Genomic DNA, 21,078 nt, shown 5'->3' on the forward strand with positions numbered 1-21,078 from the left:
AATAATTATTTGCAGAGGGGTTGACAATCACTAAAATGGAAGTGCTGATTGTTTGGTATTTTTTAGCACATCCCCGACTGCTGACAGGTGGCAGCGCCAGCAGCACGAGAACTCAATATTATATCGATAGTTGTATGGGTCACATCACTGGTTCAGCGTCGCGTTTGTTGTTTTTTATTTAGTTTCACTCGGCGAAAAAAAAACCCAAGTTTAAATCTGAGTCTCTAAACGAAATCCAAGCCAAAAACAATAGATAAATAAGGGGTATAGTGGCGCACAGTGTTTGCGGCAGGCTGCCCACTGTTATTTCCTGTCACAGACAATGGCAACGGAGACGGTGCCCAACACCGAAAACTACCAAATTGCCAACGGCGACGAGGATGTGATTTGTCCCACCTGCGATGCAAAAATCAAGCGCAGCCAGGTCGCCGATCACTGTCAAATGGAGATGGAACGTTTGCACAGCATGCAGCTGCGATCCTCGGCTGCAACTTCGCCCACAACAGCCACCGCCTCCGCTTCTTCTCCAGCTGCGGCCGAGGGAACTCAGCGTCGGCCGTGGAGCATTTTTCAGCGTGTGCAACGCAATCGACAATCCCGCCAGCGGCAACGGACACGCAAACGACCAACACCACCACCGCCGGCAGCACCACCGCCAGCACCACCTGTAACAATGCCGCCACCAGCACCACCACCAGCTACGACTGCTACTGCTGCCACTGAAGCCAACTGCAGCTGCCCGGTGTGCAACAAGAATTTCACACAAGCAGAGATTCATGAGCACGTCAATCAATGTCTGCGTACGAGTCGCAACGGGGGGAACGAGCGTCAGTCCAGCGAGGATGACGAGGACAGCGATGAGTATGAGGAGTACGAGTGGGCGGGACAGAAGCGTATACGTGTCTCAACACTCGTCCAGGGCGGCTATGGAGCACTGAATCTGGGCCAGACCATCAAGTATAATGGCGGGCAGCAGGCGACGGAGGACGAGGACGATGTCAATGTCGACGAGGACGACACGCACATCTATGGTCCGACGCAATATGGCGAGGCGGATGTGATACCGCTGGCCAGCGACGATGCTGAGGAGGGAGCCATCGCCGAAGCGGATGTCACCAGCTATGTGCGCCGCCTCATCTCCTCCAACGAAACAACGCCCAAGCCAAGTGGCAGCAGCGGAAGCAGCAGCACCGCCAATCATTCCAGCGAGCAAACAACGACTGAACAATTGGATGAGACTGACGCCGTCAGCCTGGAGCCATCCACATCGAAGCAGGCGAGCAAATTGGCGCAGACGCAACAGCAGATTATTGAATCGCTGAAGGCGCGATTGCGTCTGTACGAGAAGCAGGCGCAGAGCAAGCTGAAGTGCCTAATCTGCATCGATGACTACAAGAATCCCGCCATTTCCGTCTCCTGCTGGCATGTCCACTGCGAGCAGTGCTGGCTGCAGACGCTCGGCGCCCGCAAGCTGTGCCCTCAATGCAATTCCATAACAACCCCAAAAGATTTAAGACGCATTTATCTATAATGGACAACTTCAGTAGTCGCTCGATTTGAACGCAGATGGCACTTTTGTAATTATTATTTTCTGTGTATTTTTCTTTAAGAGAATATTATTCCACATATTCTTCTTTCTTAACTAAAATATTACAAAATCGTATTTTTTGTATGCAAAAATAGTGCTTACCTTATGGTTTTCGAGCGACCCACATTCATGGGACTTTTTACAATACGTTCGAAAATTATTCTTAGTTTTATTTTGAACTTTTCTATTTGGTCTTGTCGGGACAAGACTATTCATTTTCAGTTCAATTTTGTAGATTTAGCTTTACAACCATTACATATTATTTATATAGCAGCTATGATTATCATACGTGACATAACAATAAGCATTATGTAACTTACAATAAACATTTAAAGCATTATTCGAAATTTTGTTGTTGCCTATTTACAAATTGTGTAGGCTTCATTGTGTTTTTAAAATGACAGCTGAATTGGCGGCATATTAAACGATACCTAATCGATACCTGCACTACAGCATCGATGAATAGTAGTGCGTCAATAGTTGGTAATGCTTATCGAAAAAAACATCGCAATGAATAAATATCAGCATACCGATGTTAGAGTTAATCGGACACGATTGTCACTTGCCAAACATAGTGAAAACTTGAAAAGTTGCTTTTTTTTGTCTCCCGTGGACTTTTTTCCAGGGATTACTAATTCGCGAAAAAACGCGCGGTTTACTGCTTGCTATTTTGATAGGCGGAACGCATTGCAAAATTCTTTGGTGTGCTACACAAACGCTCGAAACGCTTCGAGTTAGTGGGGATCGGTCGTCTTCACTTCACACACCTTCGTCGCCGCTGCCGCCGCCACTGTGAACCTAGCACAGGTCCAGTTTGTACAAACATATATACATATATGTATATATCTATATATATATTGATAGATATTGCAAGTTGCATACGTATGTGGCGCGTGGATTATGTCATTTACTTATAATATAAAGCATCAAATTGTCCGACAATATGCTAACAAATTGCCCGCTGAGTGTTGCACCAAAGAGTGAGGAATAATAAACACGTAAAAATGTAGACTCTGCGTATGCGTGTGTGCGTGTGTGAGTGTGTGTGCCGCAGCAGCAGCAGCAGCAGATAATGGATGTTTAGTAGTGGCTGTGTAAATATATATGTATATATTTATATATATATCGATACATGTGCATGTATGTGAAGCATCTGCGCCACAACCAGTCGCCAGACGCCAGTCTCGTCGTCGTCGTCCCTGGGGGCCATTGCGATGTCCGATGGCATCAGCATTAGCTCAAGCCCAGTAGCAGCTATATAGTAAAGTGTTTATATACCACACCATACAACGTCCCATAACAACAACAATAACAAACAACAACAAATGGCAACATTCAATGTAACAAATGCAACAAGCAACAGCAGCGCAGATGTATTGAGTTCCTCAGCATTTCTAGTGCCCTCCACAACGACAACGACAACAGCGGCAACATTGGGCTCAATAGCGGCACATCCGTTGCATCTGGAACCGTTTGCTGCAATGCCAGCCCATACGCAATATATGAACGCTGCTGCTGCTGCTGCTGGAGCCGGTGGTCCGTTGCCTCTGTCGTTGCCTTTGCCGCTGCAGCATCATCAGCAGCAGCATCATCATCACCACCAACAGACCAACTCGTCCTCGTATACGTTTGTGCAGATCAAGCGCGAGCCATGTCAAGTCTCTGAGATTAGTTCCAACAATTGCCATCAGCAGCAGCAGCAGCATCAGCATCAGCAGCAACAACACCACCAGCAGCAGCACCATCATCTGCAGACAGCGTCCACCTCACTTGGCATGGGCAGCGTTACCTCGTCATCGGTAACGGCATCGGCCACCTCGAAGACCATGTCTGCATCGACGCTCACCACGCTGGTCAAAATTGAAGCCGCCTCGCCCAAGGTGTCCGATCTAGAAAAGTCCACCTCCAGCACAAGTATGCTTCCCCTCAACATTTGTTCTGATCTTGATTTCATTCTACATTAATCCTGACATATGAATTCATTTTTTTCACAGTCAACTCGGTGCCAATTGGCATTGCCGTCGCCCGCAAACGTCCACAGGAAGCCAGCAGCGCAACGCTGAGCGGTGGATCGGCTTTGCCGCTGCAGCAACCGCTCAACAAGGATTTGAACTGTTTCGGCATACGAGTCGCCGATTTGGGTAAGTTCCTTCAGCTGTTGAGTTAATTAATGACTGTCGAATTTTTACCTTTGGCGTTCTCCGTTATTATACGGTTTCTCTAATTGCGTTTAGTCCCACATATGGGCGTAGCCAGGTATGGGTAGGGGGCAGCTGCCACCCCCTAAATCCCAAGTTTATAATTAATAACTATCTATATAGAATTCTAAAAGATGGTCATTTTTTTGTATCAGATTGAACATATTTTTAAATATATACGAACTGAACATAGGTTATAATTCGTAGATTTTTTTTTAGATTAGACCAACCCCTAAATGCGTTAAAACTTATCTTTCAGAACCATTCTATTATCTAGATTTTTACCACATCCGAGCAACACAAAGAAAACAACAAATGTTTTGTAATTTTCTTCAGACTGACAAATATAAAAATTCATATTTAATGTTACTCGTCTGCTTTTAGATATGAACAAAGACCAGTTTCGGAGCCGAAACATGCAGACAGCCAAATATTAATGGCGGATGCACGATATGTTTATTTGATCGTTAACAAGATTTTACTAGAGTGTAGCTTAAATTTTTGATGAATCGTTCGAATACACATTTTAATGATATGATTGTAAATAAATTAATTTAATAATTTGTACTTAATGTAAAAGTGACATGCTGAGATTTAGACAATATTTACATTTATACAATTTTAAGTAGAGAAAAAAATGGTAAAAAGTAGTCAAGTTTGACAAAATATTTTATTACTTCAAATGAAATGCATGTATTTACGTATATTCCTTTCAAAATATATCTAAAGTGAAAGATTTAAGGTTGATAATATTTCGGGTGTGCGTAGATCTAGCATCTAATTGAATTTCATAGCGCAGATTTGTGCACGATAATGAACACTTGGCTAAGCCACTCAGCGCCTGTCCCCAGAGGCATCGTTATCGGGCATAATACAGCTCGGACGTGGAGCGTGTGACTCGATGTCAGTGGGCTGGCTAGCTGGCAATGTGGACGGCGCTTCGTTGTGGCACTAATAGGATTTCAGCAAACATTATAAAATTCCTTTAGTGAGTTGGGGGTGTGTGTGTGTGCTACACACACAAAGAGAGACCACCCCGATAATATTGAAAAGGGCAGAAATCATATGATGTGCGGCGACAGCGGATACGATTGCGGCTGTAGGCTACAGGGTAGCTGTCGTTGTTGTTGTGACAGCCCTGACTTGTGCCCGCTGCCTGAGGCATCTCCCCGCTGTGCGACGAGTGCATTACAAAGCACTAGCGTGAGTGGTGTTTAAAAAAAAAATGATAAAAAGGGGCACACTGAATAAAACTTCTCAAAAGGAAGTAAATGAGTGGAGTATCTATTGCGTTGCCTAAGTAAAGGTAAAGCATCGCACAGTGGTTGATTAGAAATCAAAATAATTTTACTGCCACATTAGTTTTTAATTGCTTAAAATTAGAATTTCTGCTGATTTTATTGTCTAATAAAAAAAAAGTGGGATTATAATTTTACTATTCTTGAAGGATAGTTGGAAACCCTTTCATGTTAGCCTGTAGAAGTCATTAAATTATAATTAGGTATTTAAATTCTATGGAAAAACAATAATTTCAAATATTTCCAAAAAAGGCAAACTTGAGATTTGTAAATTGATGTGATAACATGAATTTTCCGAGCAATCACTGGTTAGGTTTGATTTACATCAAATTAATTTTGTTGTGTTTTTATTGTCTAATAAGAAATTGTTATTGTAAATTAGTATTTATTAGTATTTTTAAACCTCAATTTTGTACTATCGGAAACCCTTTGATATTGATCTGGTGAAGTAATTTAATTTATGGCATTTACCAACAAAAAATTGTTTACTAATCGAAAACACTTTAATACTGGTCTGTAGAAGTTATTTAATTTACGGTATTTACATCTACAAATTATCTTTAAAATTTGATTTTTAAATTGACTCCTAAAAAATCTTAAGAAGAAATTTGAATTGCTGAATATTTATATTCACTAGAAATACAATTTCCAAATCCACCACTGTATGAGTGGAAAATGCGTTTATCTAGAAGGCAGATTACTCATAGGTGGTATATGTCTATATATATGTATATACACACATATATATGTGCATATTTCCTTATTGTTGTGGGTGGTTGATGTCGAGTTGTTACTGCAAGTACACATCCTGAAGGTGGTGCGTTGGCTGGCAGTAGTGCTGACGGATGAGGGTGAAGGGTAAGTGGTTAGTTCAACAGCAGCAGCAGCAACAAGGGATGCTCATGCTGAGCGTCTCTATCAGGCAGGACCAATGCTAAGGCAATATGAGATGTATAAGTGGTTTGGGTATGTGACCATATGGTAAAGTCGCCCTCATCGGCTGAGCGGATTCTATTTATACACATGATTGTAAGCATATATTTATTTATATACATACATATATAATATATCTTACTGGGTAGTTGCCCCAAAAAAAATGTCGCACTAATTGCATTTTGAGGCAGCTTCGGTTTTTTTCCTTTTGCTATTTGTTGGGACGCACATCAATCTGAGGTCCATAATAGCCCCTTAATGTAATGCAATTAGTGTGTCGTGTACGCTTTAATCGAATTTCTGTTAAATTATCCTGGCGTTCTCTAAGGGTTGGTGGAGTGGTTCAGTGGCTCAACAGCTTGATGGGTCGGTGTGTTGGTTGGTTGGTGGGTCGTGTTTAGTTGTGGAGGGCGAGTAGGTAGGTCGAAAATGCATAGTTCAAGGACATTGCAATATTCTACGTATACACACACAGTTCTTTCTCTCTCTGTCTCTCTCTCTCTCTCTCTATATCTCTCTTACACACACACAAACACACACATGTTTGTCAGTTGCATGAAAAGCTGTGGCGCAAAACAAAAAGTTTATTAAATAATTGAACGTTGAGTTGCAAAGTTGAAAAGTGAAAAAGTTCTGCTTACGACGGACTCAATTAGAACAAACTAAAAAATATATAGAAATAACTTGAGCTATAATTATAATTTTGATTGCTGTTCAACTTGCAACTGCAGGCGCCACCAGTTGCGGCAATCTATATTTCACTGGAAACGGTGATCTGATGACAACGGGCACAGCCACCGCCGAGGAACTGGCACTGAGCGCCGCTGGCGTCAACCGGGCGCCATCCACCTTCTGGCAATATCCAAGTGAGTTTGGACAAATCATTTTCCTTCTTTTAAGCCTTTTCTAGTTGGCCGCTCCGCCGCTTCCCTTCTGTTGCACTGTTTACACAACTTTCCGCCCACCTCGATATTTATTTATTTATTATTGGCGTACTTTTTTTTCCTTTTGCGTTTGTAGATGCATTGCCCATTGATTCAGTGATTTCCATGTCACCTGCCACGGTGGGCTTACAATACTCACGCGAGGCCAGCCGCGGCCAGGTGGTGCTGCTGCCAGCCGCTCCAGCAGCGCTTGGTAAGTCTCCTACTCATCAACTATGTAACATTTCGACGCTTTATTCACGAAACACACACATACCATTATATAAATGTATACATGCATATATTTACAATTAAAAGTAAAAGCAGCGTAAATTGAATTTATCGCTTAGGCTGACAAAACTAATCCAAAATTTATGTAAAATAGTATTTTTAAAAATTAATTTAATTTGCAACCATTATTCATTCACATTGCAATGTCATCCGATAAAAATTTTAAATATTTTGTTGTCACTCTTTCAAACCTTGTATGTATATGTATTTATGTATGTGTTTATATTCCTGTGTACACGTTGATAACTCACAATAAGTCACGCTTGTAAGATTAGCAACTAATGCTTGCCTTGCCGATTCCAAGCTAGGTTAACTTGATTTCGAAACAAAACTAATTCATGCTTTTATAACTCCGCTTTTCTTCCCTCCCCCCACCCCCAAACTACAACTCCAAATCCATATAAACAAAAAAAAAAAAACAACTTACTGATACCGAATAAAAAAAATAAACCAAAAACTCGACTATGCACAGCAGGCATATCAAATTTTCCCCTCTTAACGCCCACAGATCCGTTCCAGCAGGCAGCAGCGGCCTTTGTGTGGCCCTCGGCCTATATACCACAGGCAACGGCCGGTGGTGGGGCAGCTGCCGCCGCTGCCGCTGCACTGCAACCATCGCCCAACTTTATCTTCCCCTCGATGGGCGCCCACTCTACGTTGGGCGCAACGCCTTCATATGCCTCAACGTTGCAGTTGTATTTGGCTGCAGCGGGCAGCTCAACGCTGTGTCAGCATAGCAATCAGCAGAGCAGTAGCACCACCACAACCAATTCCACCATTAATCTGAGTCTGGCTGCTGCCGCCGCCGGTGTAACGAACAGCAGCAGCAGCAGTAGCCTCAGCAGCCTTAGCTCCTCCACTAGCAGCTCGCGATTTCTTAGCCTTACCGCACAGCCACCGGCGTTGGCGCCCAAACCGTTGTCCATGAGCTCATTGCTGCTGCCGCCGTCAGCACTGAAGCTGGAGGAGTATCCAGTAGCTGCGCAGCCGTTACCAATGCCCGAAGTGACGCGCGATAACGAGCAACAGGCGCTCAATCTGATGCGTCTGCCGACGCCGCCAACATCGGCGACCATTGAACCGATGGCCACGCCACTGTCGCATCAGATTCTCTTTCAGTCGGCGCCAACTACGTCCACTCCGGCGCTACTAAATTTGTCTATGCATGGAACGGGTGGTGGTGCTGGAATTGTTGCCGACACCACACCCAACGGCTGTGACGAGGCAGCACTAAATTTTAAGTTGCATGCACCATTAACGCCACAAACGCCGCCACGTGTAGGCCCAGCGATGTTGTTGCCACAGATGCAGGACGTCAATATACAGACGGACACGCCCGTATGCAGCGAAGATGAGAACTCTTCGTGCCCGCTGAAAGCAGCACAGGAAGCAAACGAATCACAGATGCCTCTAGAGCTGACCCAAAAACCCAGTGAATCCAATGCCAATCAACCAATCGAGTGCCATACCCAAACGAATCCCAGTGACATTAACAATGTCAGTGCCAGCGAGCAGATCGAGGCGCCCATCGAAAACCAAGGACCAAGTCAACAGCAGACGGCGCCCGAGGATCTAACCGGATTGTTGCTGCTCTCTAACATCAGCACAAATAGCACGCCGCTGTTGCGTGTCAAACAGGAGCCCGTGGAACACAGTGAGGCGGTGCCAGCGATGTTGCCGGTGCCGATAGTGGAGCCAGCGCCGCTGCAGCCCTTGATGGAGGTGGACAGAACACAATCGGAGCCGCTGGGAGGCCTAAATCTACTCTGCGCTTTGGCCGAGCAACGCATACAGGAGGAGGTGGTGCAGGGCAGCAGTCTGTTTGCCACGCCCACATCGCGAACACCCTCGCCACGACCAGTGACACCGCCCATCATCGAGACGGACAGTTCGTATAGCTGTGTGCCACCGACTTCATCAGCGACGGCTTTCTGTCCGCTGCAGCAGATGACACTTGGCTCATCAACGTTTCCCTCAATGCAGGGCATTGAGCTGCCAACCACGTCCAGCGCTGCGGCATCCGCCGGCGAACTAACGCCCGCCAAGCGCAAGAAGCACAAACATTCCAAGTCGAATTCTGTGTCCGGTGACAGTCGCAAGTCCTCGCGCTGCAGCAAGAAGAGCAAAAAGAAGCGTCGACACAGCATCAGTCGACAGCAGCAGCAGCAGCAACAGCAACAGCAGCAGCAGCAGCAACAACAGCAGATACTGTTTATTGAAGAGGATGCGGAACTGCAGGGCGAGGAGATGCAATCTGAGCTGCGCAGCGCTCTGCACACCATTGATCCCAGTTACGCACAACAGATTGGTCAGCAGGTGTTCAGCATGATGGATAGCAATATGCGTTCGCGTCTGGTCGAGATTACGCGACAATATCGCAAAAAGAAGCGCAAGCTCGATGAGATATCCAAGCACAAGAAAAAGAAGAAGTGCTCCAAGCAGCAGCAGCAGCAACAGCAACAACAACAACCGCTTCAGCCTCTCCAGCAGCAACTACATCAGCCGCAGCTGATGCTGTCTAGCGTCCTGGGGTAAGTTCACATCTTACAATCTGATTTAACAATATTCATGTATATAAGTCAATTTTAATTTGTTCCCCTCACATATTTCTAATTGAGTTTTGAAAATGCATGCGTTAAAATCTCTTGAATTACATTTTGGGCAGAATATTCATTTAAGCATGAAATCAAAATCATGGTCATTTTTGTTTTTAATGTTAGAAATCTATCAAAGTTTCTTGTATAAATCAAAAAAATCGGAGTTGAGCTGATCTAGCTATGAAGAGCAATAAATCAGGGTTTGAAACATGTTTGTTACTTAACTATTTTATGCGCTTTTGTCTGTACACTTCCGAATTTGTTTTTGTGGTTAAATGTGCATCAAATTAATTGCTGTAAATTTTCCATTAACTAGGACTGCTTCACCGATGCGCGAATACAAATTCCCGCAGTTCTCGAGCGGCAATCTGCAGGCGTCTACTTTTACGCGTTTTCCGGAGAAGACGCACTCGTTTCCACCGCCACCACCGCTGTTGCAGCAGCCACAAACGGAGCCCAGTACCTTGCCGAGCAGCAGTTCGCCGAGTACATCGTCGTTTGTGCGTCTGGAGCCCAGTGCTCTAGATGCTGCTATTGCTGCAGCTCCAATTACCTCGTCGAGTTCTTCCAGCTCCTCACACAAACATTCGCATACCGGCAGCACAAGATCGGCGGCGCGCAAGGAGCGCAAGCTGAAAGCGAGTACCGCCGACGCACAGTTGGCGACGGAAGCAAAGCGGCGACTCAGCGCCGCCGATGTTGAACTTCAGCTGACCAGCGAACATTTGTATCGCGACGAGACGCGCGTGTTGACCGACATGGGCGGCCTGTTCTATGCGGGCGTCATGAAGCCGCTGCGTCCGCCAGATGTTTATGCCATTACACTCGATGGCGAGCGTGGCAATAAGTCGCATGTTATGTCACGTGAGGATATACTTAAGGATACGGTGAGTAGCAAGCAATCTGTCGTAAACTATTGCAACTAATTCGTTACTTCCACTCACAGATACTCGAGGTGGCACCCAAGAGCGTGGACAGTGTGCCAGTTGGTACCCGCTTGTGCGCCTACTGGAGTCAGCAGTATCGTTGCCTGTATCCAGGGCGTGCCATCGAGTCGGAGCCTGTCGAGGATGCAACTTCGGCAGTAGCGTCAGCAGTGCCAACGACACAACAGGACTTTGTCAGCGTGGAGTTTGACGACGGCGATAGCGGCAGGATCCGCTTGAAAAACATCCGCTTACTACTCAGCCATTATCCCATTGCAGGTGCGTTGCACAGGCTATAGTTACTAGTTGTGGAATGAAACTACAATTTGTGAACCCTTTTAAGTCAGATTTAAAAAATGAATATGCATATTAAGTGATCATTAACTGAGAACTGTAGCAAATGTTAAAATGATATTAGCCAAAGGACACGGTTTCAAATTCAAATTACGTTTGTGGTTTCATTCTCCATTTACTATCCTCTTTTGTGACTTCTCTGTTTATGACTTTATAATTTACTATGTTGTTGTTTTTTATCGTTTTGCCTTGATTCGTTTGCGCCCCACGTTCCTGCCCATGGTCTCTGGTACAGAGTACAACGATAATCCCCTTTACTCTGTAGGCAAACAGAAGCGTGGAGCGCTTCGTAGTGGCGACAGTGGCGGCTCAACAACAGCAGCCACAATGGAGCATGCGGGCGCGCCGAGTGGAGAAGAATCGCACAGTCAACATGGGCTCAGCATGACTAGCGACAACACAACCTCACTGGCTGCTACCATGGAACTGTTCACGCAGCGCAGTGAGAAGAAGCGCCTCAAAAAGAGCCTGAAGAAGTTGACGAAAGCTCAAAATGGTATTGGCCAGTCTGCGGAATCAAATGGCTATCAGAATGGCGGTGGCGAGTTGGCTGCGGCTGGGGATGGCGGCTCCACCCTTGATGACGGCAGCCGCAAGCATCATAAGCACAAGAAGCGTAAGAAGCATAAGAAACACCATCGCAAGAATGCCAACGAAGATGCTGAGCCGGCTCAGGAGCAGGAACTGCATCCGGAAACTATACCAGCAGCAGCAGACGAGTCCGCAATTGCTGCGCCGGCAGCGGATCGCGTTAAGGTAGAGGTTAAAGTAAAGGCGGAGCAGCTGGACATGGAGGAAGAGACTACGTCCAACCTAATGTCAGAGGTATCCGATGAGGTAAAGTCTAAAATTATACATGGGATACAATTACTAATTCTGATCTGTTTGTTCCAGGTCAAGGGCGACGATCTGGTTGAGCACAACAACTCCAAAGGCAGCAGCAAAATTGCAGCTTTCCTGCCAGAGCGGCAGTTATGGGGTTGGTTTGGCACAGCCTACCGCAAGGCGGGCGTCAAGGGACGAGCCAGAAAGCAATTCTACAAAACAATCAAAAGGGGCAAAGAGACTATAACGGTAACAAATCACAAGAAAATTCAAATCTCAATATGAGTTAAATATGTGTACAATCGTAGGTCGGGGACTGTGCAGTATTTTTATCCACGGGTAGACCGGATCGCCCCTATATTGGGCGTATCGAGTCCATGTGGGAGACCACCGCTGGCAATAGAGTGGTGCGCGTGGCATGGTTCTATCATCCGGAGGAAACCACGGGCTGTCCAAAATTGAAATATCCGGTAAGTGCTTTAACCTTTATCAAATTTGTTTATAATAAGGAATCAGAACCGACCTGTGTTGTCTGCTTTCTCCAGTTTTTCCTCTTAAACATTGATTAACATTTAAATATTTTTCTTCTAACAGGGTGCTCTATTTGAATCGCCACATGAGGATGAGAACGATGTGCAGACAATTTCGCATCGGTGCGAGGTGCTTCAACTTGTTAACTACCAAGACAAGTTTGGCACCGATTCGAAGCAATATCAAACCATATATGATAACAATGATACATATTATTTAGCCGGGCACTATAACCCAAGGTTGCAAGTGCTGAAACTACAAGACGATATTCCAACTCTCGAAGAGCTGCAGGATACTACTACTACTACAACTACTACTACTACAGAGAATTAAGCAAAGCGTGGTTAGGCTTAAACATAGACATAGCCGAAGTGCATAAAAAATCTATATAAATATATATATATATATATATATATACGTTAGACATATATTTTACAACACGTGAAACAGATGAAGTATATATACACATATTATTTCTATATATTTTAAAATTAATTATATACCGTAAACAAAATGAGAAAAATCTAAAAAAAAAAAAACAAGTGAGAAATAGAGGACAGTTAGAGAGAGAACAAGGAACTAAGAAACAGCCACTAAAATAGTGTATAGTTGAGAGAGCGCAAGCAATTTTAAGGTTTAATTTGTATAAACAAAACGCGCGATTATTATTACGACGATGATTTGAGATTAAGAGAAGTTCTTACAATGTTCAGCAAATGTTTACAGATGAAGTGTGTGTTGCGTGTTGCGAAATTTGTGACCCTGTGCTACACACCCCTGTCTACATTTGAGACCCACAGACACTGACACAGCAACATGCAACACTCAACGATACATGCAACATGAAAACACGCAACACAAAAATACAATCCATACACAGCCCACAGATACACATGTATACCTATATGTTTCAGATGAAATTTAACACACGTTTTAAAGATTTTAAGCAAGCAACAATGCAGCAACTACTACTATAAATGTAACAATTCAATGTGATAGCAAAACAAAACCAGATGTTGATGTGTATAGATGAGAAAATAAGCATAGATGATAACGAAAAAAAACTTACAAAAACCAAGCAAAAGAATGTGTTGAATATTTACAGCTCGTTTATTCAAGTAAAACAACAAAATATAAAATCAAACCTATCTATAACCACACATATATCAATAAACTTGCCGTGATTATTGTATTATATTAACGCTACCAGGTCTGTTTAGCAACTGCTACTGGGTTTAACTTTATACGCTACTGTGTATATGTATATATACCACTCCCAAAAGATATGGGCTTCTTGATTTTGGTATGCTTCACAATTACAATATGCTGCTGTTCTGGAAGTTATATTTATGCATATTGAAAATTTATAAAAAATGTATTTCAAATTGATAACGAATTTAAGTACAAGCCGACTTATAAGCTAAGCAACAAATTCACATTCTGCTTGGAATGTTTCTAGCTTTTTACCCGTGCACCTATAAATCTTTTCACTATCATGTAGTGCAAATGAAATACTGATAAATGTCTGTCTGTCAATGTTATTCAATGACTACATAATGGTTTGGCGTGAGCTGCGCTGTGCCTGCTGCCAGAACTAAAGCTCATCCAAATATTGGAAGTTTTTAGTCACCCAGAAATACTAACATATGCGTGCGTTGCCAGGTGACTCGACCTCGCGTCCTGCCATCGATTAAACATTCGCAGAAAATTGGCATTTGATAAGTCGGGTTAGACGCTGGAATAAGGAGGGCCAAACGAATGCGTGCCTGGGAGACACAATAATTAAAAAGCTATTTAGAGAGCGGGGTAGGTGATTGGCTAAGGAGTGTGTGTGTGTGTGTGCCCGGTCGGGGCAACTCTGAAAATGAGCACGACACCAAAATGGTACTGCCGCAACAAATCGCAGCCAATGCACACGTTCGCGGAAATCGGCAATCTGGGCCTGGAGCTGCGACGCATCACAAAGCGCATTGTAATCGATGTGAACTCGTCCATATTTAGCGAACATGTGAGTGCCAAGAGTTAGCAAGTGGGTTCTATTCATTTATTTGTGCATACCAATTAGGATACCATTTTGGAGGAATGCGAGCATGTGGTGGAGCTGTACTGGAACCTAAAGGACGAGACGAAAAATGCGGACTTTCAGTCGCTCTCGAAGAAGATCAAGCGTAGCCCGTACAATGCGCTGCTCATGCGAAAGTTCAATCTGATCATGGAACTGAACGACAGACGCTTCTGCCAGTTGACCTTTGTGCTCAAGCGGACGGTGAGGGTTTTGATGGTTGTGTGTAGATAAGTTTGCTATTTACCGATTTCTTAAATACCGTTGCAGCTGTCGCTACTGCTGCGCAAGTCGATGCAGTCAGAGATGTGGCTTAACTGGGCACTGCACATCACCCAGCTGTATAACAAGTGCCGCAATGTGAACACGTCGGAAAATCAGATTCAAGTGCCGCCTCAGTCAGAGCAGGATGCCCATGCGGAGGATGAGAAGGAGCCAAAGTTGAGTGGCAAATGCAAGGAGGAGATGCATGCCAATGTTTGCAGTAACATGTATCCAGCTCTTTTAATGTCCCTTAAAAACATCGACTTTGGCTTTGTACTGCAGGTAAGCTAGCCCGCAATCTACCCCAAGTTCTTATTAATAATGAGGACTTATCAGTATGTGGCCCAAACGCGCGTGGAGCAGAACGCACTGGACCTGGTCTTTGGCCTCTTCAACATGGGTGAACAGGATGCGTGGCGGGAGCATCAGCAGCACAACAACGAATCCACATCCTCCAGTCTCGAAATATTGCGCACCTTAAACATTTCATTTGCTGCTGGCGATTATCAGCCGTATTGTGACTCTGCACAGGATTACAAGTCCATGCAGCTGACAGAGGCAAATGTGCAAGAGGAGCAAGCAAAGGGTCAAGATCACCAGAGTTTGCGCTGCAAGCATACCGAGACTTTTCTGCAGAAGGAGCGCATTTTCATAGCACAGCTGATAGCCAAGGCAACTGAAATATGTCCAACCATATTTGGTATGTTCAAAATAAAAGTATATAGCCTTAGACTATGATCCATACTAATCACGCACAGATAGCCGCAAGGTAGGTGATGTGGACGTGAACGCATATATTGTGCGGGGATTGCGTTTGCTCTGGTCATATGTCGGCATCATTTTGGATCATATCCTGCTCTGGTGGATAGACACACCCATGTCCTGCTATAATCTCACCCACATTGATTCCATACGCTGCTGGCTTTATCACCAGAACGTTAATGGTATGATTAGCAGTTTTAAAATATATCACATTTAAAATGGGCATTCCTTAAAGATATACCCGAACCGGTTTATTCCACATTACGTGGCATTGGTGAGATTCTAACCGGTTTTATATGCAACAACATTTGGGATCAGCTCTTTCGTTTGGCCCTCATCACATCTAGTAATCCAAAGCGTTTGGTCCAGCAAGTTGTTGAACAATATCGCGATTCTCCAAAGAATGTAAGTTTCAATCGAAGATTAATCTACAAATATTAATTCTCATATTTTTCACTGTAGGAACATGGCACACCTACGGGCACTGTGTGGATCAGCGTCTTTTCCAATTTAGTTAACCTGAGTAATCAGTATTTTGCCAATACAGACGCTCATAATAATTCCAGTTTACTGCCAGTCGCCGAGCAAATACCCATACTACATAGGATGGGTATGTTTAAAGTGCATATGTTTATTTTCTCAAATTTCACAACATCCATGAAAAATAATATTTTGAATTTAAGATCACTCGGTTCACTCGATGCGGTTGTGGGTCACCGAGCAGGCGAAGCTGCTTTGCTGCGAGTGGAAAATGGATCGGTTCTTTCAAATACTGGAGCACGATGTGAAACTATGCCTGAATGTCTTCACCACATTTAAACTGCCCAAACTCACTGCCGATTTGAGTGACATACTCATGCTGGTGTGCGTGGCTCTGCGCACAAAACTCATCACTGAGTCCACAAATAATATAGATTTGCTTAAGGTAAATCAACAAAATATATATAAAATCCAAGAATTGCTTAACTATTACGCATACTTTGCCAGAAAACAACCGATGAATGTGTTCAGATATTGTCCGCGGTCTGCCGCGTTCTCAGCTTGGCCAATTTTTCGCTGTGCTTCCCCGCCGCCAGTCACTGGCAGCGTAGCGTCTACAACAATGAGAATAAGAGCTTGTATGTTGGCTATGTGCTGGATGAAATATTTTTGCCCACCATACGTGCCACCAACGATATTGTCATACTCAAGCTTGTGCTAAAACTGATATGTGAGGCCTGGCTGGATTTTATCTACCAGAAGCGCATACGCTTCAGTGTCAATGGAGCCGTCCGGCTCCTTAACGATTTTGATGATGTACGCGAGTGGATTCTGGCCTGTACACTGCTGGACGAGGAACAGCTGGACAAGCTGAGCAACCATGAGGTGCTGCGTATGTGCAAGGGTGTGGGCAAGATATTGCTGCGCAAGCCAGAAGACATCATTTCCATTACTCAGTCGCCCCGATTTGACAAGAAGTCACGTAAGTTGTGTGCCCGGCCAAGATATATGTTTACACTAATCGAATATTTTTCCATTTGACAGTGGATGCAAGTGGCCAGGACACACAGCTGCCATCGGAGATGTTTGTCTCCAATCAGAAGCACTGGCTCCAGTTGCGCGCAAGTGGCGGCAATGGATTTCCTCTGCTGAAGCTATGCTGTGGCGACGCCCTCATGTAAACAATAGAAATGTTTATTGTGTCGCGTAAAATGCTATACAAAATATTGAAAGATCTAAGTACATTGTTGTGTATAAAGTAAGGCGTGCCTATAGTTATGATCTTAAAAGTTATTAATTTCTCGCCGTGCTCTTAGGCGGGGACTTTGCGACTAATTATCTTTATCAGCTCGTCGCAGCGCTCGCTCTTGCCAGCAAATTGTTTTGGATGCGGTCCAATCATTTGAATAATCATCTGTACGTCTGGCGATACCTAAGACAAATGAAGAGACAAAAATTTTGACATACGTCAGTTTAAAATGGCATGCTGCGAATATGGGTCAATACCTCAAGAAAACGTGCTAGCGCCTTCAGCGTGCGAAAGATTTGATCTTCGTTGGGACTGCTTTGGAAGAACTGTAGTATGGCCATTGCCAGCTCTACGGCAATGTCATCAAATACCTAAAGATTGGATATAAATAGTTAATATGAGCTGATAGTCTTAGATATTATGTTTCCCTAGTTATGCCTACCACAGTTTTCACTTCTTTGATTGCAATGTTGTACAAGATCATGGAACCAATATTCTTCAGCTGCGGACAATTGGAGAGTATGCAATGAACTGCCACCTTTGTGGTCACACGTATATTTGAAATAGTCTGTCCATTATAATCCCATTCCGAAATATACAGCAGCCATTCTGATGGGCCCAAATTCTCAAAGAGATTGCATGTCTAGCGGTGTGAAATACAAAGTAAATCTTGATTTGTCATGCTAAAAAGTGTGCAATGTGTGGTTGAACTTACAAACATTGCCCAAGCCTGTTGCTCCTCGGGTGTATGCTTGTCAATATCCTGGGCAAAATTCATCAGCGTGTGATCTCTACGATCCTGATGCAATATTATAATCACATCATCCTTCAGCGCCGCATAGGCCAGCGTCCGCAGCATATGTATCCGCGTGTCCGGCGAGAAGGCCTGAACATCTCGCAGGACGCGCTGCACAAATACCAGGAAATTATCACCCAGCGCCCAGGAGCCGTCGTCCTCAATCAAATATTGATGCAACTCCTCCATCGCCACCTCCTCCTCTTTGGAAATTTTACCATCGAGTAATTTCACTAGGCATTCTAGTTCAGTCTTAATCTGCAAACAATACAATTTTATGTGTTTACTAACAATTCCATTTCGTTTCAATAATTAAATTAGGCTTTGGTATATATGTATATGGTACATTCTAGTAACCGGTTCTATCCATTAGTTCTTACATTGATGTCTTTGCAAACCAGCGCCGGTTCGCGTGGTATTTCTTTCTCCTCAGTTGACGTGGAACGTTCCTTGCCATTCTGCGGCTGCTGTTGCTCGGCTGTGGGCTCTGACATATCTGTCTAAAAATAGTAGAGAAAGAAAAATAAATTAAATTAATTTTTCATATTTATAAATAAAAAGACGACGCCACAACAACATCGAAAATGCAATATCAAACGTCATTTCACATATTTTCATCTTGTCTTCCTGCCGAGAAATTTCTTTCTTTTTATACCAAATTATTTTTTACGATCACCTATAGTCTTTATATATATTTATATATATATACGTACATATATTCTGTAATTTTCATTTAATTTGATCGGTAATGGGTACTCGTGCCGAAATGTTTATAATTTTGGCATCAGCATTTTTCGCATTTTTTTTTTTTTATAAACAAATAACCCGAAGAATTGAGAGCAGCTGGCGACTGAAAGGGAAAACAGGACTGGATACTTGTCAAACCAATGTGCGGCAGTAAAACTGACGACAACTGAAAATAGCTGAGGTATTTTTAGTGTTTCACTTTGCGTAGACAAAAAAAGGAAAAAAAAAAAAAAATATATATATATATATATATATATATATATATATATAAAGAAAATGTATAGCAAGAATAGGAACAAGTGAAATGCAATGTAGATATTTCAAATGTGTCCCATAAAATTAATACAAATTTTTCCGGTTGCTATTCTTAAAAATTATTATTGTTTGCTTTTTGCAGTTAAATTTGATAATTTATAGATTTTTTTTGTTACTCACATGCTATTTTAGTATAAGTGACACAGAAATTTTTACGCTTTGAATGGATAAATAAAAACGTGCCACGAATATTTCTGTTGCTTTTGTTGTATCTTTTATTTGGCTGTTGTTTATATAAATTGCACAAATTGTTTATTTATCGGGCGTCTATCTGATGTCTGTTTGCTATTGCTGCAACTTTCTGTATATGTAATTCTGAATTATTTTTTGAAATTCCGACGGGAGCTGTCTACGTTCCGCTTCCACTGAGAATCGTTTCGAAATTGCCCACTGTTTTTGCCGAAAATGTATCGAGAAGCGTGAGGAAAACTTTCCGAAATGCATAGGCATACATAAGAATGAAGAACCGGTGATTATACATGTTCATGTATGTATATGTATATATATCTGCGAGTGGGTTTTCGTGTCGGGTCTTTATAAATAGAAAGATTTCTCGCGGCTCTCACGAGAATTTGATGGCGTTGCAATTACACTTCTCAAAATATTTGATATTCATGTGATTTCATGTTTATCAAATCCGCAACTTAAAGTTCTGGCATTTTGTTATATTTTACTTATATTAAACCTTTGGTAAAGGACAAATGACAAAAGTCATTGCACGTGGGTGGGTATGTGGGCGGTGCCACAGAAAGGTCGGGAAAAACAGAAAATGCCATTAAGTGGCCACCAAAATACATTCCCTGCGCAGCAGGCAGTCCTGTCAGCTCCTGAAAGGAACAAGTCTCACATTGCGTACCCGACATGTTGACCAAGGTCCACAAACGCGAATTTCCGTCAATTGCTACCGAAGCGTTAAGCAGTGCAGGCGTTTAACGGTTTATCATAGTTAAAGCGAACCAGCAAAATAAATCCACTCTTAATATCAAAATGAGAACCACTTTGGAGATTTTCTTATGCCTTGCTGCGATTTTTTTATTTGCTTATTCTGCAGATGCCTCTCTAGAGACAGAAAACAATGAAGTGAATGTAAGTAAATGTGCCATAAAAAATGAACGTATTTGAAATATTAAATGCATTGTATTTAAATATTGTTTTAGTTGATGTAATAAAAGTTTTAAGTGATTATTAACTATGTTAGAAATAAAGATATAAAAAACAACAGTATATTTTATCGTTCAGTACTTCCGTTGATGTTTCAAATTATGTTAAATATTTGGTTTACTCTTAAAGCACAAGCTGAGTGGCGTTATACAATGGAAATTCGAGAAACGACCCTTTTGCAATGCATTCACAGGTGATTTATGCTCAATTTTAAGAAGTAAGTAAAATTTTCTAAGTTAATCTACCTTTTCGCAGGTTGTGGACGTAAGCGCACTTCGTATCCTTCATATCCGCCATTTTCATTGTTTAAGCGCAACGAGATTGAGGAAAAACCTTACAATAATGAATATCTATCAGAGGGCCTAAGCGATCTGATTGATATCAATGCGGAGCCAGCTGTTGAGAACGTACAAAAGCAAATAATGTCGCAGGCAAAAATCTTTGAGGCTATAAAGGAGGCAAGCAAGGAAATCTTTAGGCAAAAGAATAAGCAAAAATTACTCGAGAGTCAACATCAACAACAGCTACAAGACCAGCAGTTGGATCAGGGCGATAACAATTAAACTGGCATATCCCGAAGGTGCTAAATATCCCGATCAAATGAGTGGCAACTAAATACATACAAGCGTTCCTGTAAATATGTATCTCTAATATATCGAATAATAATCTATGCATTCATGCAAGTACTTTCCTATCTAAAAGATATAACAAGTACAATCATTGTGAGCATTTAATAAAAAGTGTTGACTCTATTCAAATAATAATAATAATCAGGAAA

The 21,078-nt window shown here is 42.8% G+C and overlaps 5 protein-coding genes across 11 annotated transcripts; 4 read left to right on the forward strand and 1 right to left on the reverse strand.

Moving 5' to 3' along the window:
* The first annotated feature begins 152 nt into the window (after positions 1–152).
* Positions 153–1,903, forward strand: LOC6564395 (E3 ubiquitin-protein ligase RNF220). Its single transcript, XM_001989930.3, has one exon. The coding sequence runs from the start codon at positions 323–325 to the stop codon at positions 1,529–1,531; it is 1,209 nt and encodes a 402-aa protein (XP_001989966.1). The 5' UTR covers positions 153–322; the 3' UTR covers positions 1,532–1,903.
* A 286-nt stretch (positions 1,904–2,189) lies between these two features.
* LOC6564394 (protein winged eye) lies at positions 2,190–12,881 on the forward strand. Of its 6 annotated transcripts, none has more exons than XM_032737622.2 (11): positions 2,190–3,502; positions 3,583–3,729; positions 6,749–6,883; positions 7,038–7,154; positions 7,704–9,762; positions 10,145–10,715; positions 10,775–11,033; positions 11,374–11,945; positions 12,003–12,182; positions 12,242–12,403; positions 12,528–12,881. In XM_032737622.2, exons 1-11 carry the CDS (start codon positions 2,914–2,916, stop codon positions 12,795–12,797), a joined length of 5,061 nt encoding a protein of 1,686 aa, XP_032593513.1. In that variant the 5' UTR covers positions 2,190–2,913; the 3' UTR covers positions 12,798–12,881. The 6 variants fall into 6 exon arrangements, with proteins under 6 accessions (XP_032593513.1, XP_032593515.1, XP_032593511.1 ...); XM_032737620.2 differs by having other exon boundaries at positions 2,191–3,502; positions 11,344–11,945; positions 12,528–12,880; XM_032737621.2 differs by having other exon boundaries at positions 2,191–3,502; positions 7,707–9,762; positions 11,344–11,945; positions 12,528–12,880.
* Positions 12,882–14,081: 1,200 nt separating this feature from the next.
* LOC6564393 lies at positions 14,082–17,310 on the forward strand. 2 transcript variants are annotated; one of them, XM_001989928.3, is made up of 10 exons: positions 14,082–14,472; positions 14,530–14,730; positions 14,797–15,072; positions 15,127–15,490; positions 15,549–15,734; positions 15,788–15,957; positions 16,015–16,162; positions 16,236–16,477; positions 16,540–17,014; positions 17,077–17,310. In XM_001989928.3, the coding sequence occupies exons 1-10, from the start codon at positions 14,329–14,331 to the stop codon at positions 17,211–17,213; spliced, it is 2,343 nt and encodes a 780-aa protein (XP_001989964.1). In that variant the 5' UTR covers positions 14,082–14,328; the 3' UTR covers positions 17,214–17,310. The 2 variants fall into 2 exon arrangements, with proteins under 2 accessions (XP_001989964.1, XP_032593510.1); XM_032737619.2 differs by lacking the exons at positions 14,082–14,472; positions 14,530–14,730; positions 14,797–15,072 and having other exon boundaries at positions 15,431–15,490; positions 15,553–15,734.
* On the reverse strand, positions 17,214–19,523 carry LOC6564392. The gene is made up of 6 exons (XM_001989927.3): positions 19,260–19,523; positions 18,458–18,577; positions 17,997–18,335; positions 17,724–17,924; positions 17,539–17,652; positions 17,214–17,464 (listed from the first exon to the last, which is right to left on the reverse strand). Exons 2-6 carry the CDS (start codon positions 18,569–18,571, stop codon positions 17,345–17,347), a joined length of 888 nt encoding a protein of 295 aa, XP_001989963.1. The 5' UTR covers positions 18,572–18,577; positions 19,260–19,523; the 3' UTR covers positions 17,214–17,344.
* Positions 19,524–19,974: 451 nt separating this feature from the next.
* On the forward strand, positions 19,975–21,034 carry LOC6564391 (cardioactive peptide). The gene is made up of 3 exons (XM_001989926.2): positions 19,975–20,225; positions 20,430–20,493; positions 20,556–21,034. The coding sequence occupies exons 1-3, from the start codon at positions 20,127–20,129 to the stop codon at positions 20,861–20,863; spliced, it is 471 nt and encodes a 156-aa protein (XP_001989962.1). The 5' UTR covers positions 19,975–20,126; the 3' UTR covers positions 20,864–21,034.
* The last annotated feature ends 44 nt before the right edge of the window (positions 21,035–21,078 follow it).

Source organism: Drosophila grimshawi, unplaced genomic scaffold, assembly GCF_018153295.1.
Source record: "Drosophila grimshawi isolate 15287-2541.00 unplaced genomic scaffold, ASM1815329v1 contig_311, whole genome shotgun sequence".
In the NCBI taxonomy this organism is placed as follows: domain Eukaryota; kingdom Metazoa; phylum Arthropoda; class Insecta; order Diptera; family Drosophilidae; genus Drosophila; species Drosophila grimshawi.

Coding starts and splice junctions, on each gene's coding strand:
- LOC6564395 (XM_001989930.3), top strand. CDS start 323: ATGGCAACGGAGACGGTGCCCAACACCGAAAACTACCAAATTGCCAAC.
- LOC6564394 (XM_032737620.2), top strand. CDS start 2,914: ATGGCAACATTCAATGTAACAAATGCAACAAGCAACAGCAGCGCAGAT. Junction 11,946..12,002: donor TGTCAGAGGTATCCGATGAG/GTAAAGTCTAAA, acceptor TGTTTGTTCCAG/GTCAAGGGCGACGATCTGGT. Junction 12,183..12,241: donor GGGGCAAAGAGACTATAACG/GTAACAAATCAC, acceptor GTACAATCGTAG/GTCGGGGACTGTGCAGTATT.
- LOC6564393 (XM_001989928.3), top strand. CDS start 14,329: ATGAGCACGACACCAAAATGGTACTGCCGCAACAAATCGCAGCCAATG. Junction 14,731..14,796: donor CCTTTGTGCTCAAGCGGACG/GTGAGGGTTTTG, acceptor ATACCGTTGCAG/CTGTCGCTACTGCTGCGCAA. Junction 15,958..16,014: donor ATCGCGATTCTCCAAAGAAT/GTAAGTTTCAAT, acceptor TTTTCACTGTAG/GAACATGGCACACCTACGGG.
- LOC6564392 (XM_001989927.3), bottom strand. CDS start 18,571: ATGTCAGAGCCCACAGCCGAGCAACAGCAGCCGCAGAATGGCAAGGAA. Junction 17,925..17,996: donor AACAGGCTTGGGCAATGTTT/GTAAGTTCAACC, acceptor TCACACCGCTAG/ACATGCAATCTCTTTGAGAA. Junction 17,653..17,723: donor TCAAAGAAGTGAAAACTGTG/GTAGGCATAACT, acceptor TCCAATCTTTAG/GTATTTGATGACATTGCCGT.
- LOC6564391 (XM_001989926.2), top strand. CDS start 20,127: ATGAGAACCACTTTGGAGATTTTCTTATGCCTTGCTGCGATTTTTTTA. Junction 20,226..20,429: donor CAGAAAACAATGAAGTGAAT/GTAAGTAAATGT, acceptor TTACTCTTAAAG/CACAAGCTGAGTGGCGTTAT. Junction 20,494..20,555: donor CTTTTGCAATGCATTCACAG/GTGATTTATGCT, acceptor ACCTTTTCGCAG/GTTGTGGACGTAAGCGCACT.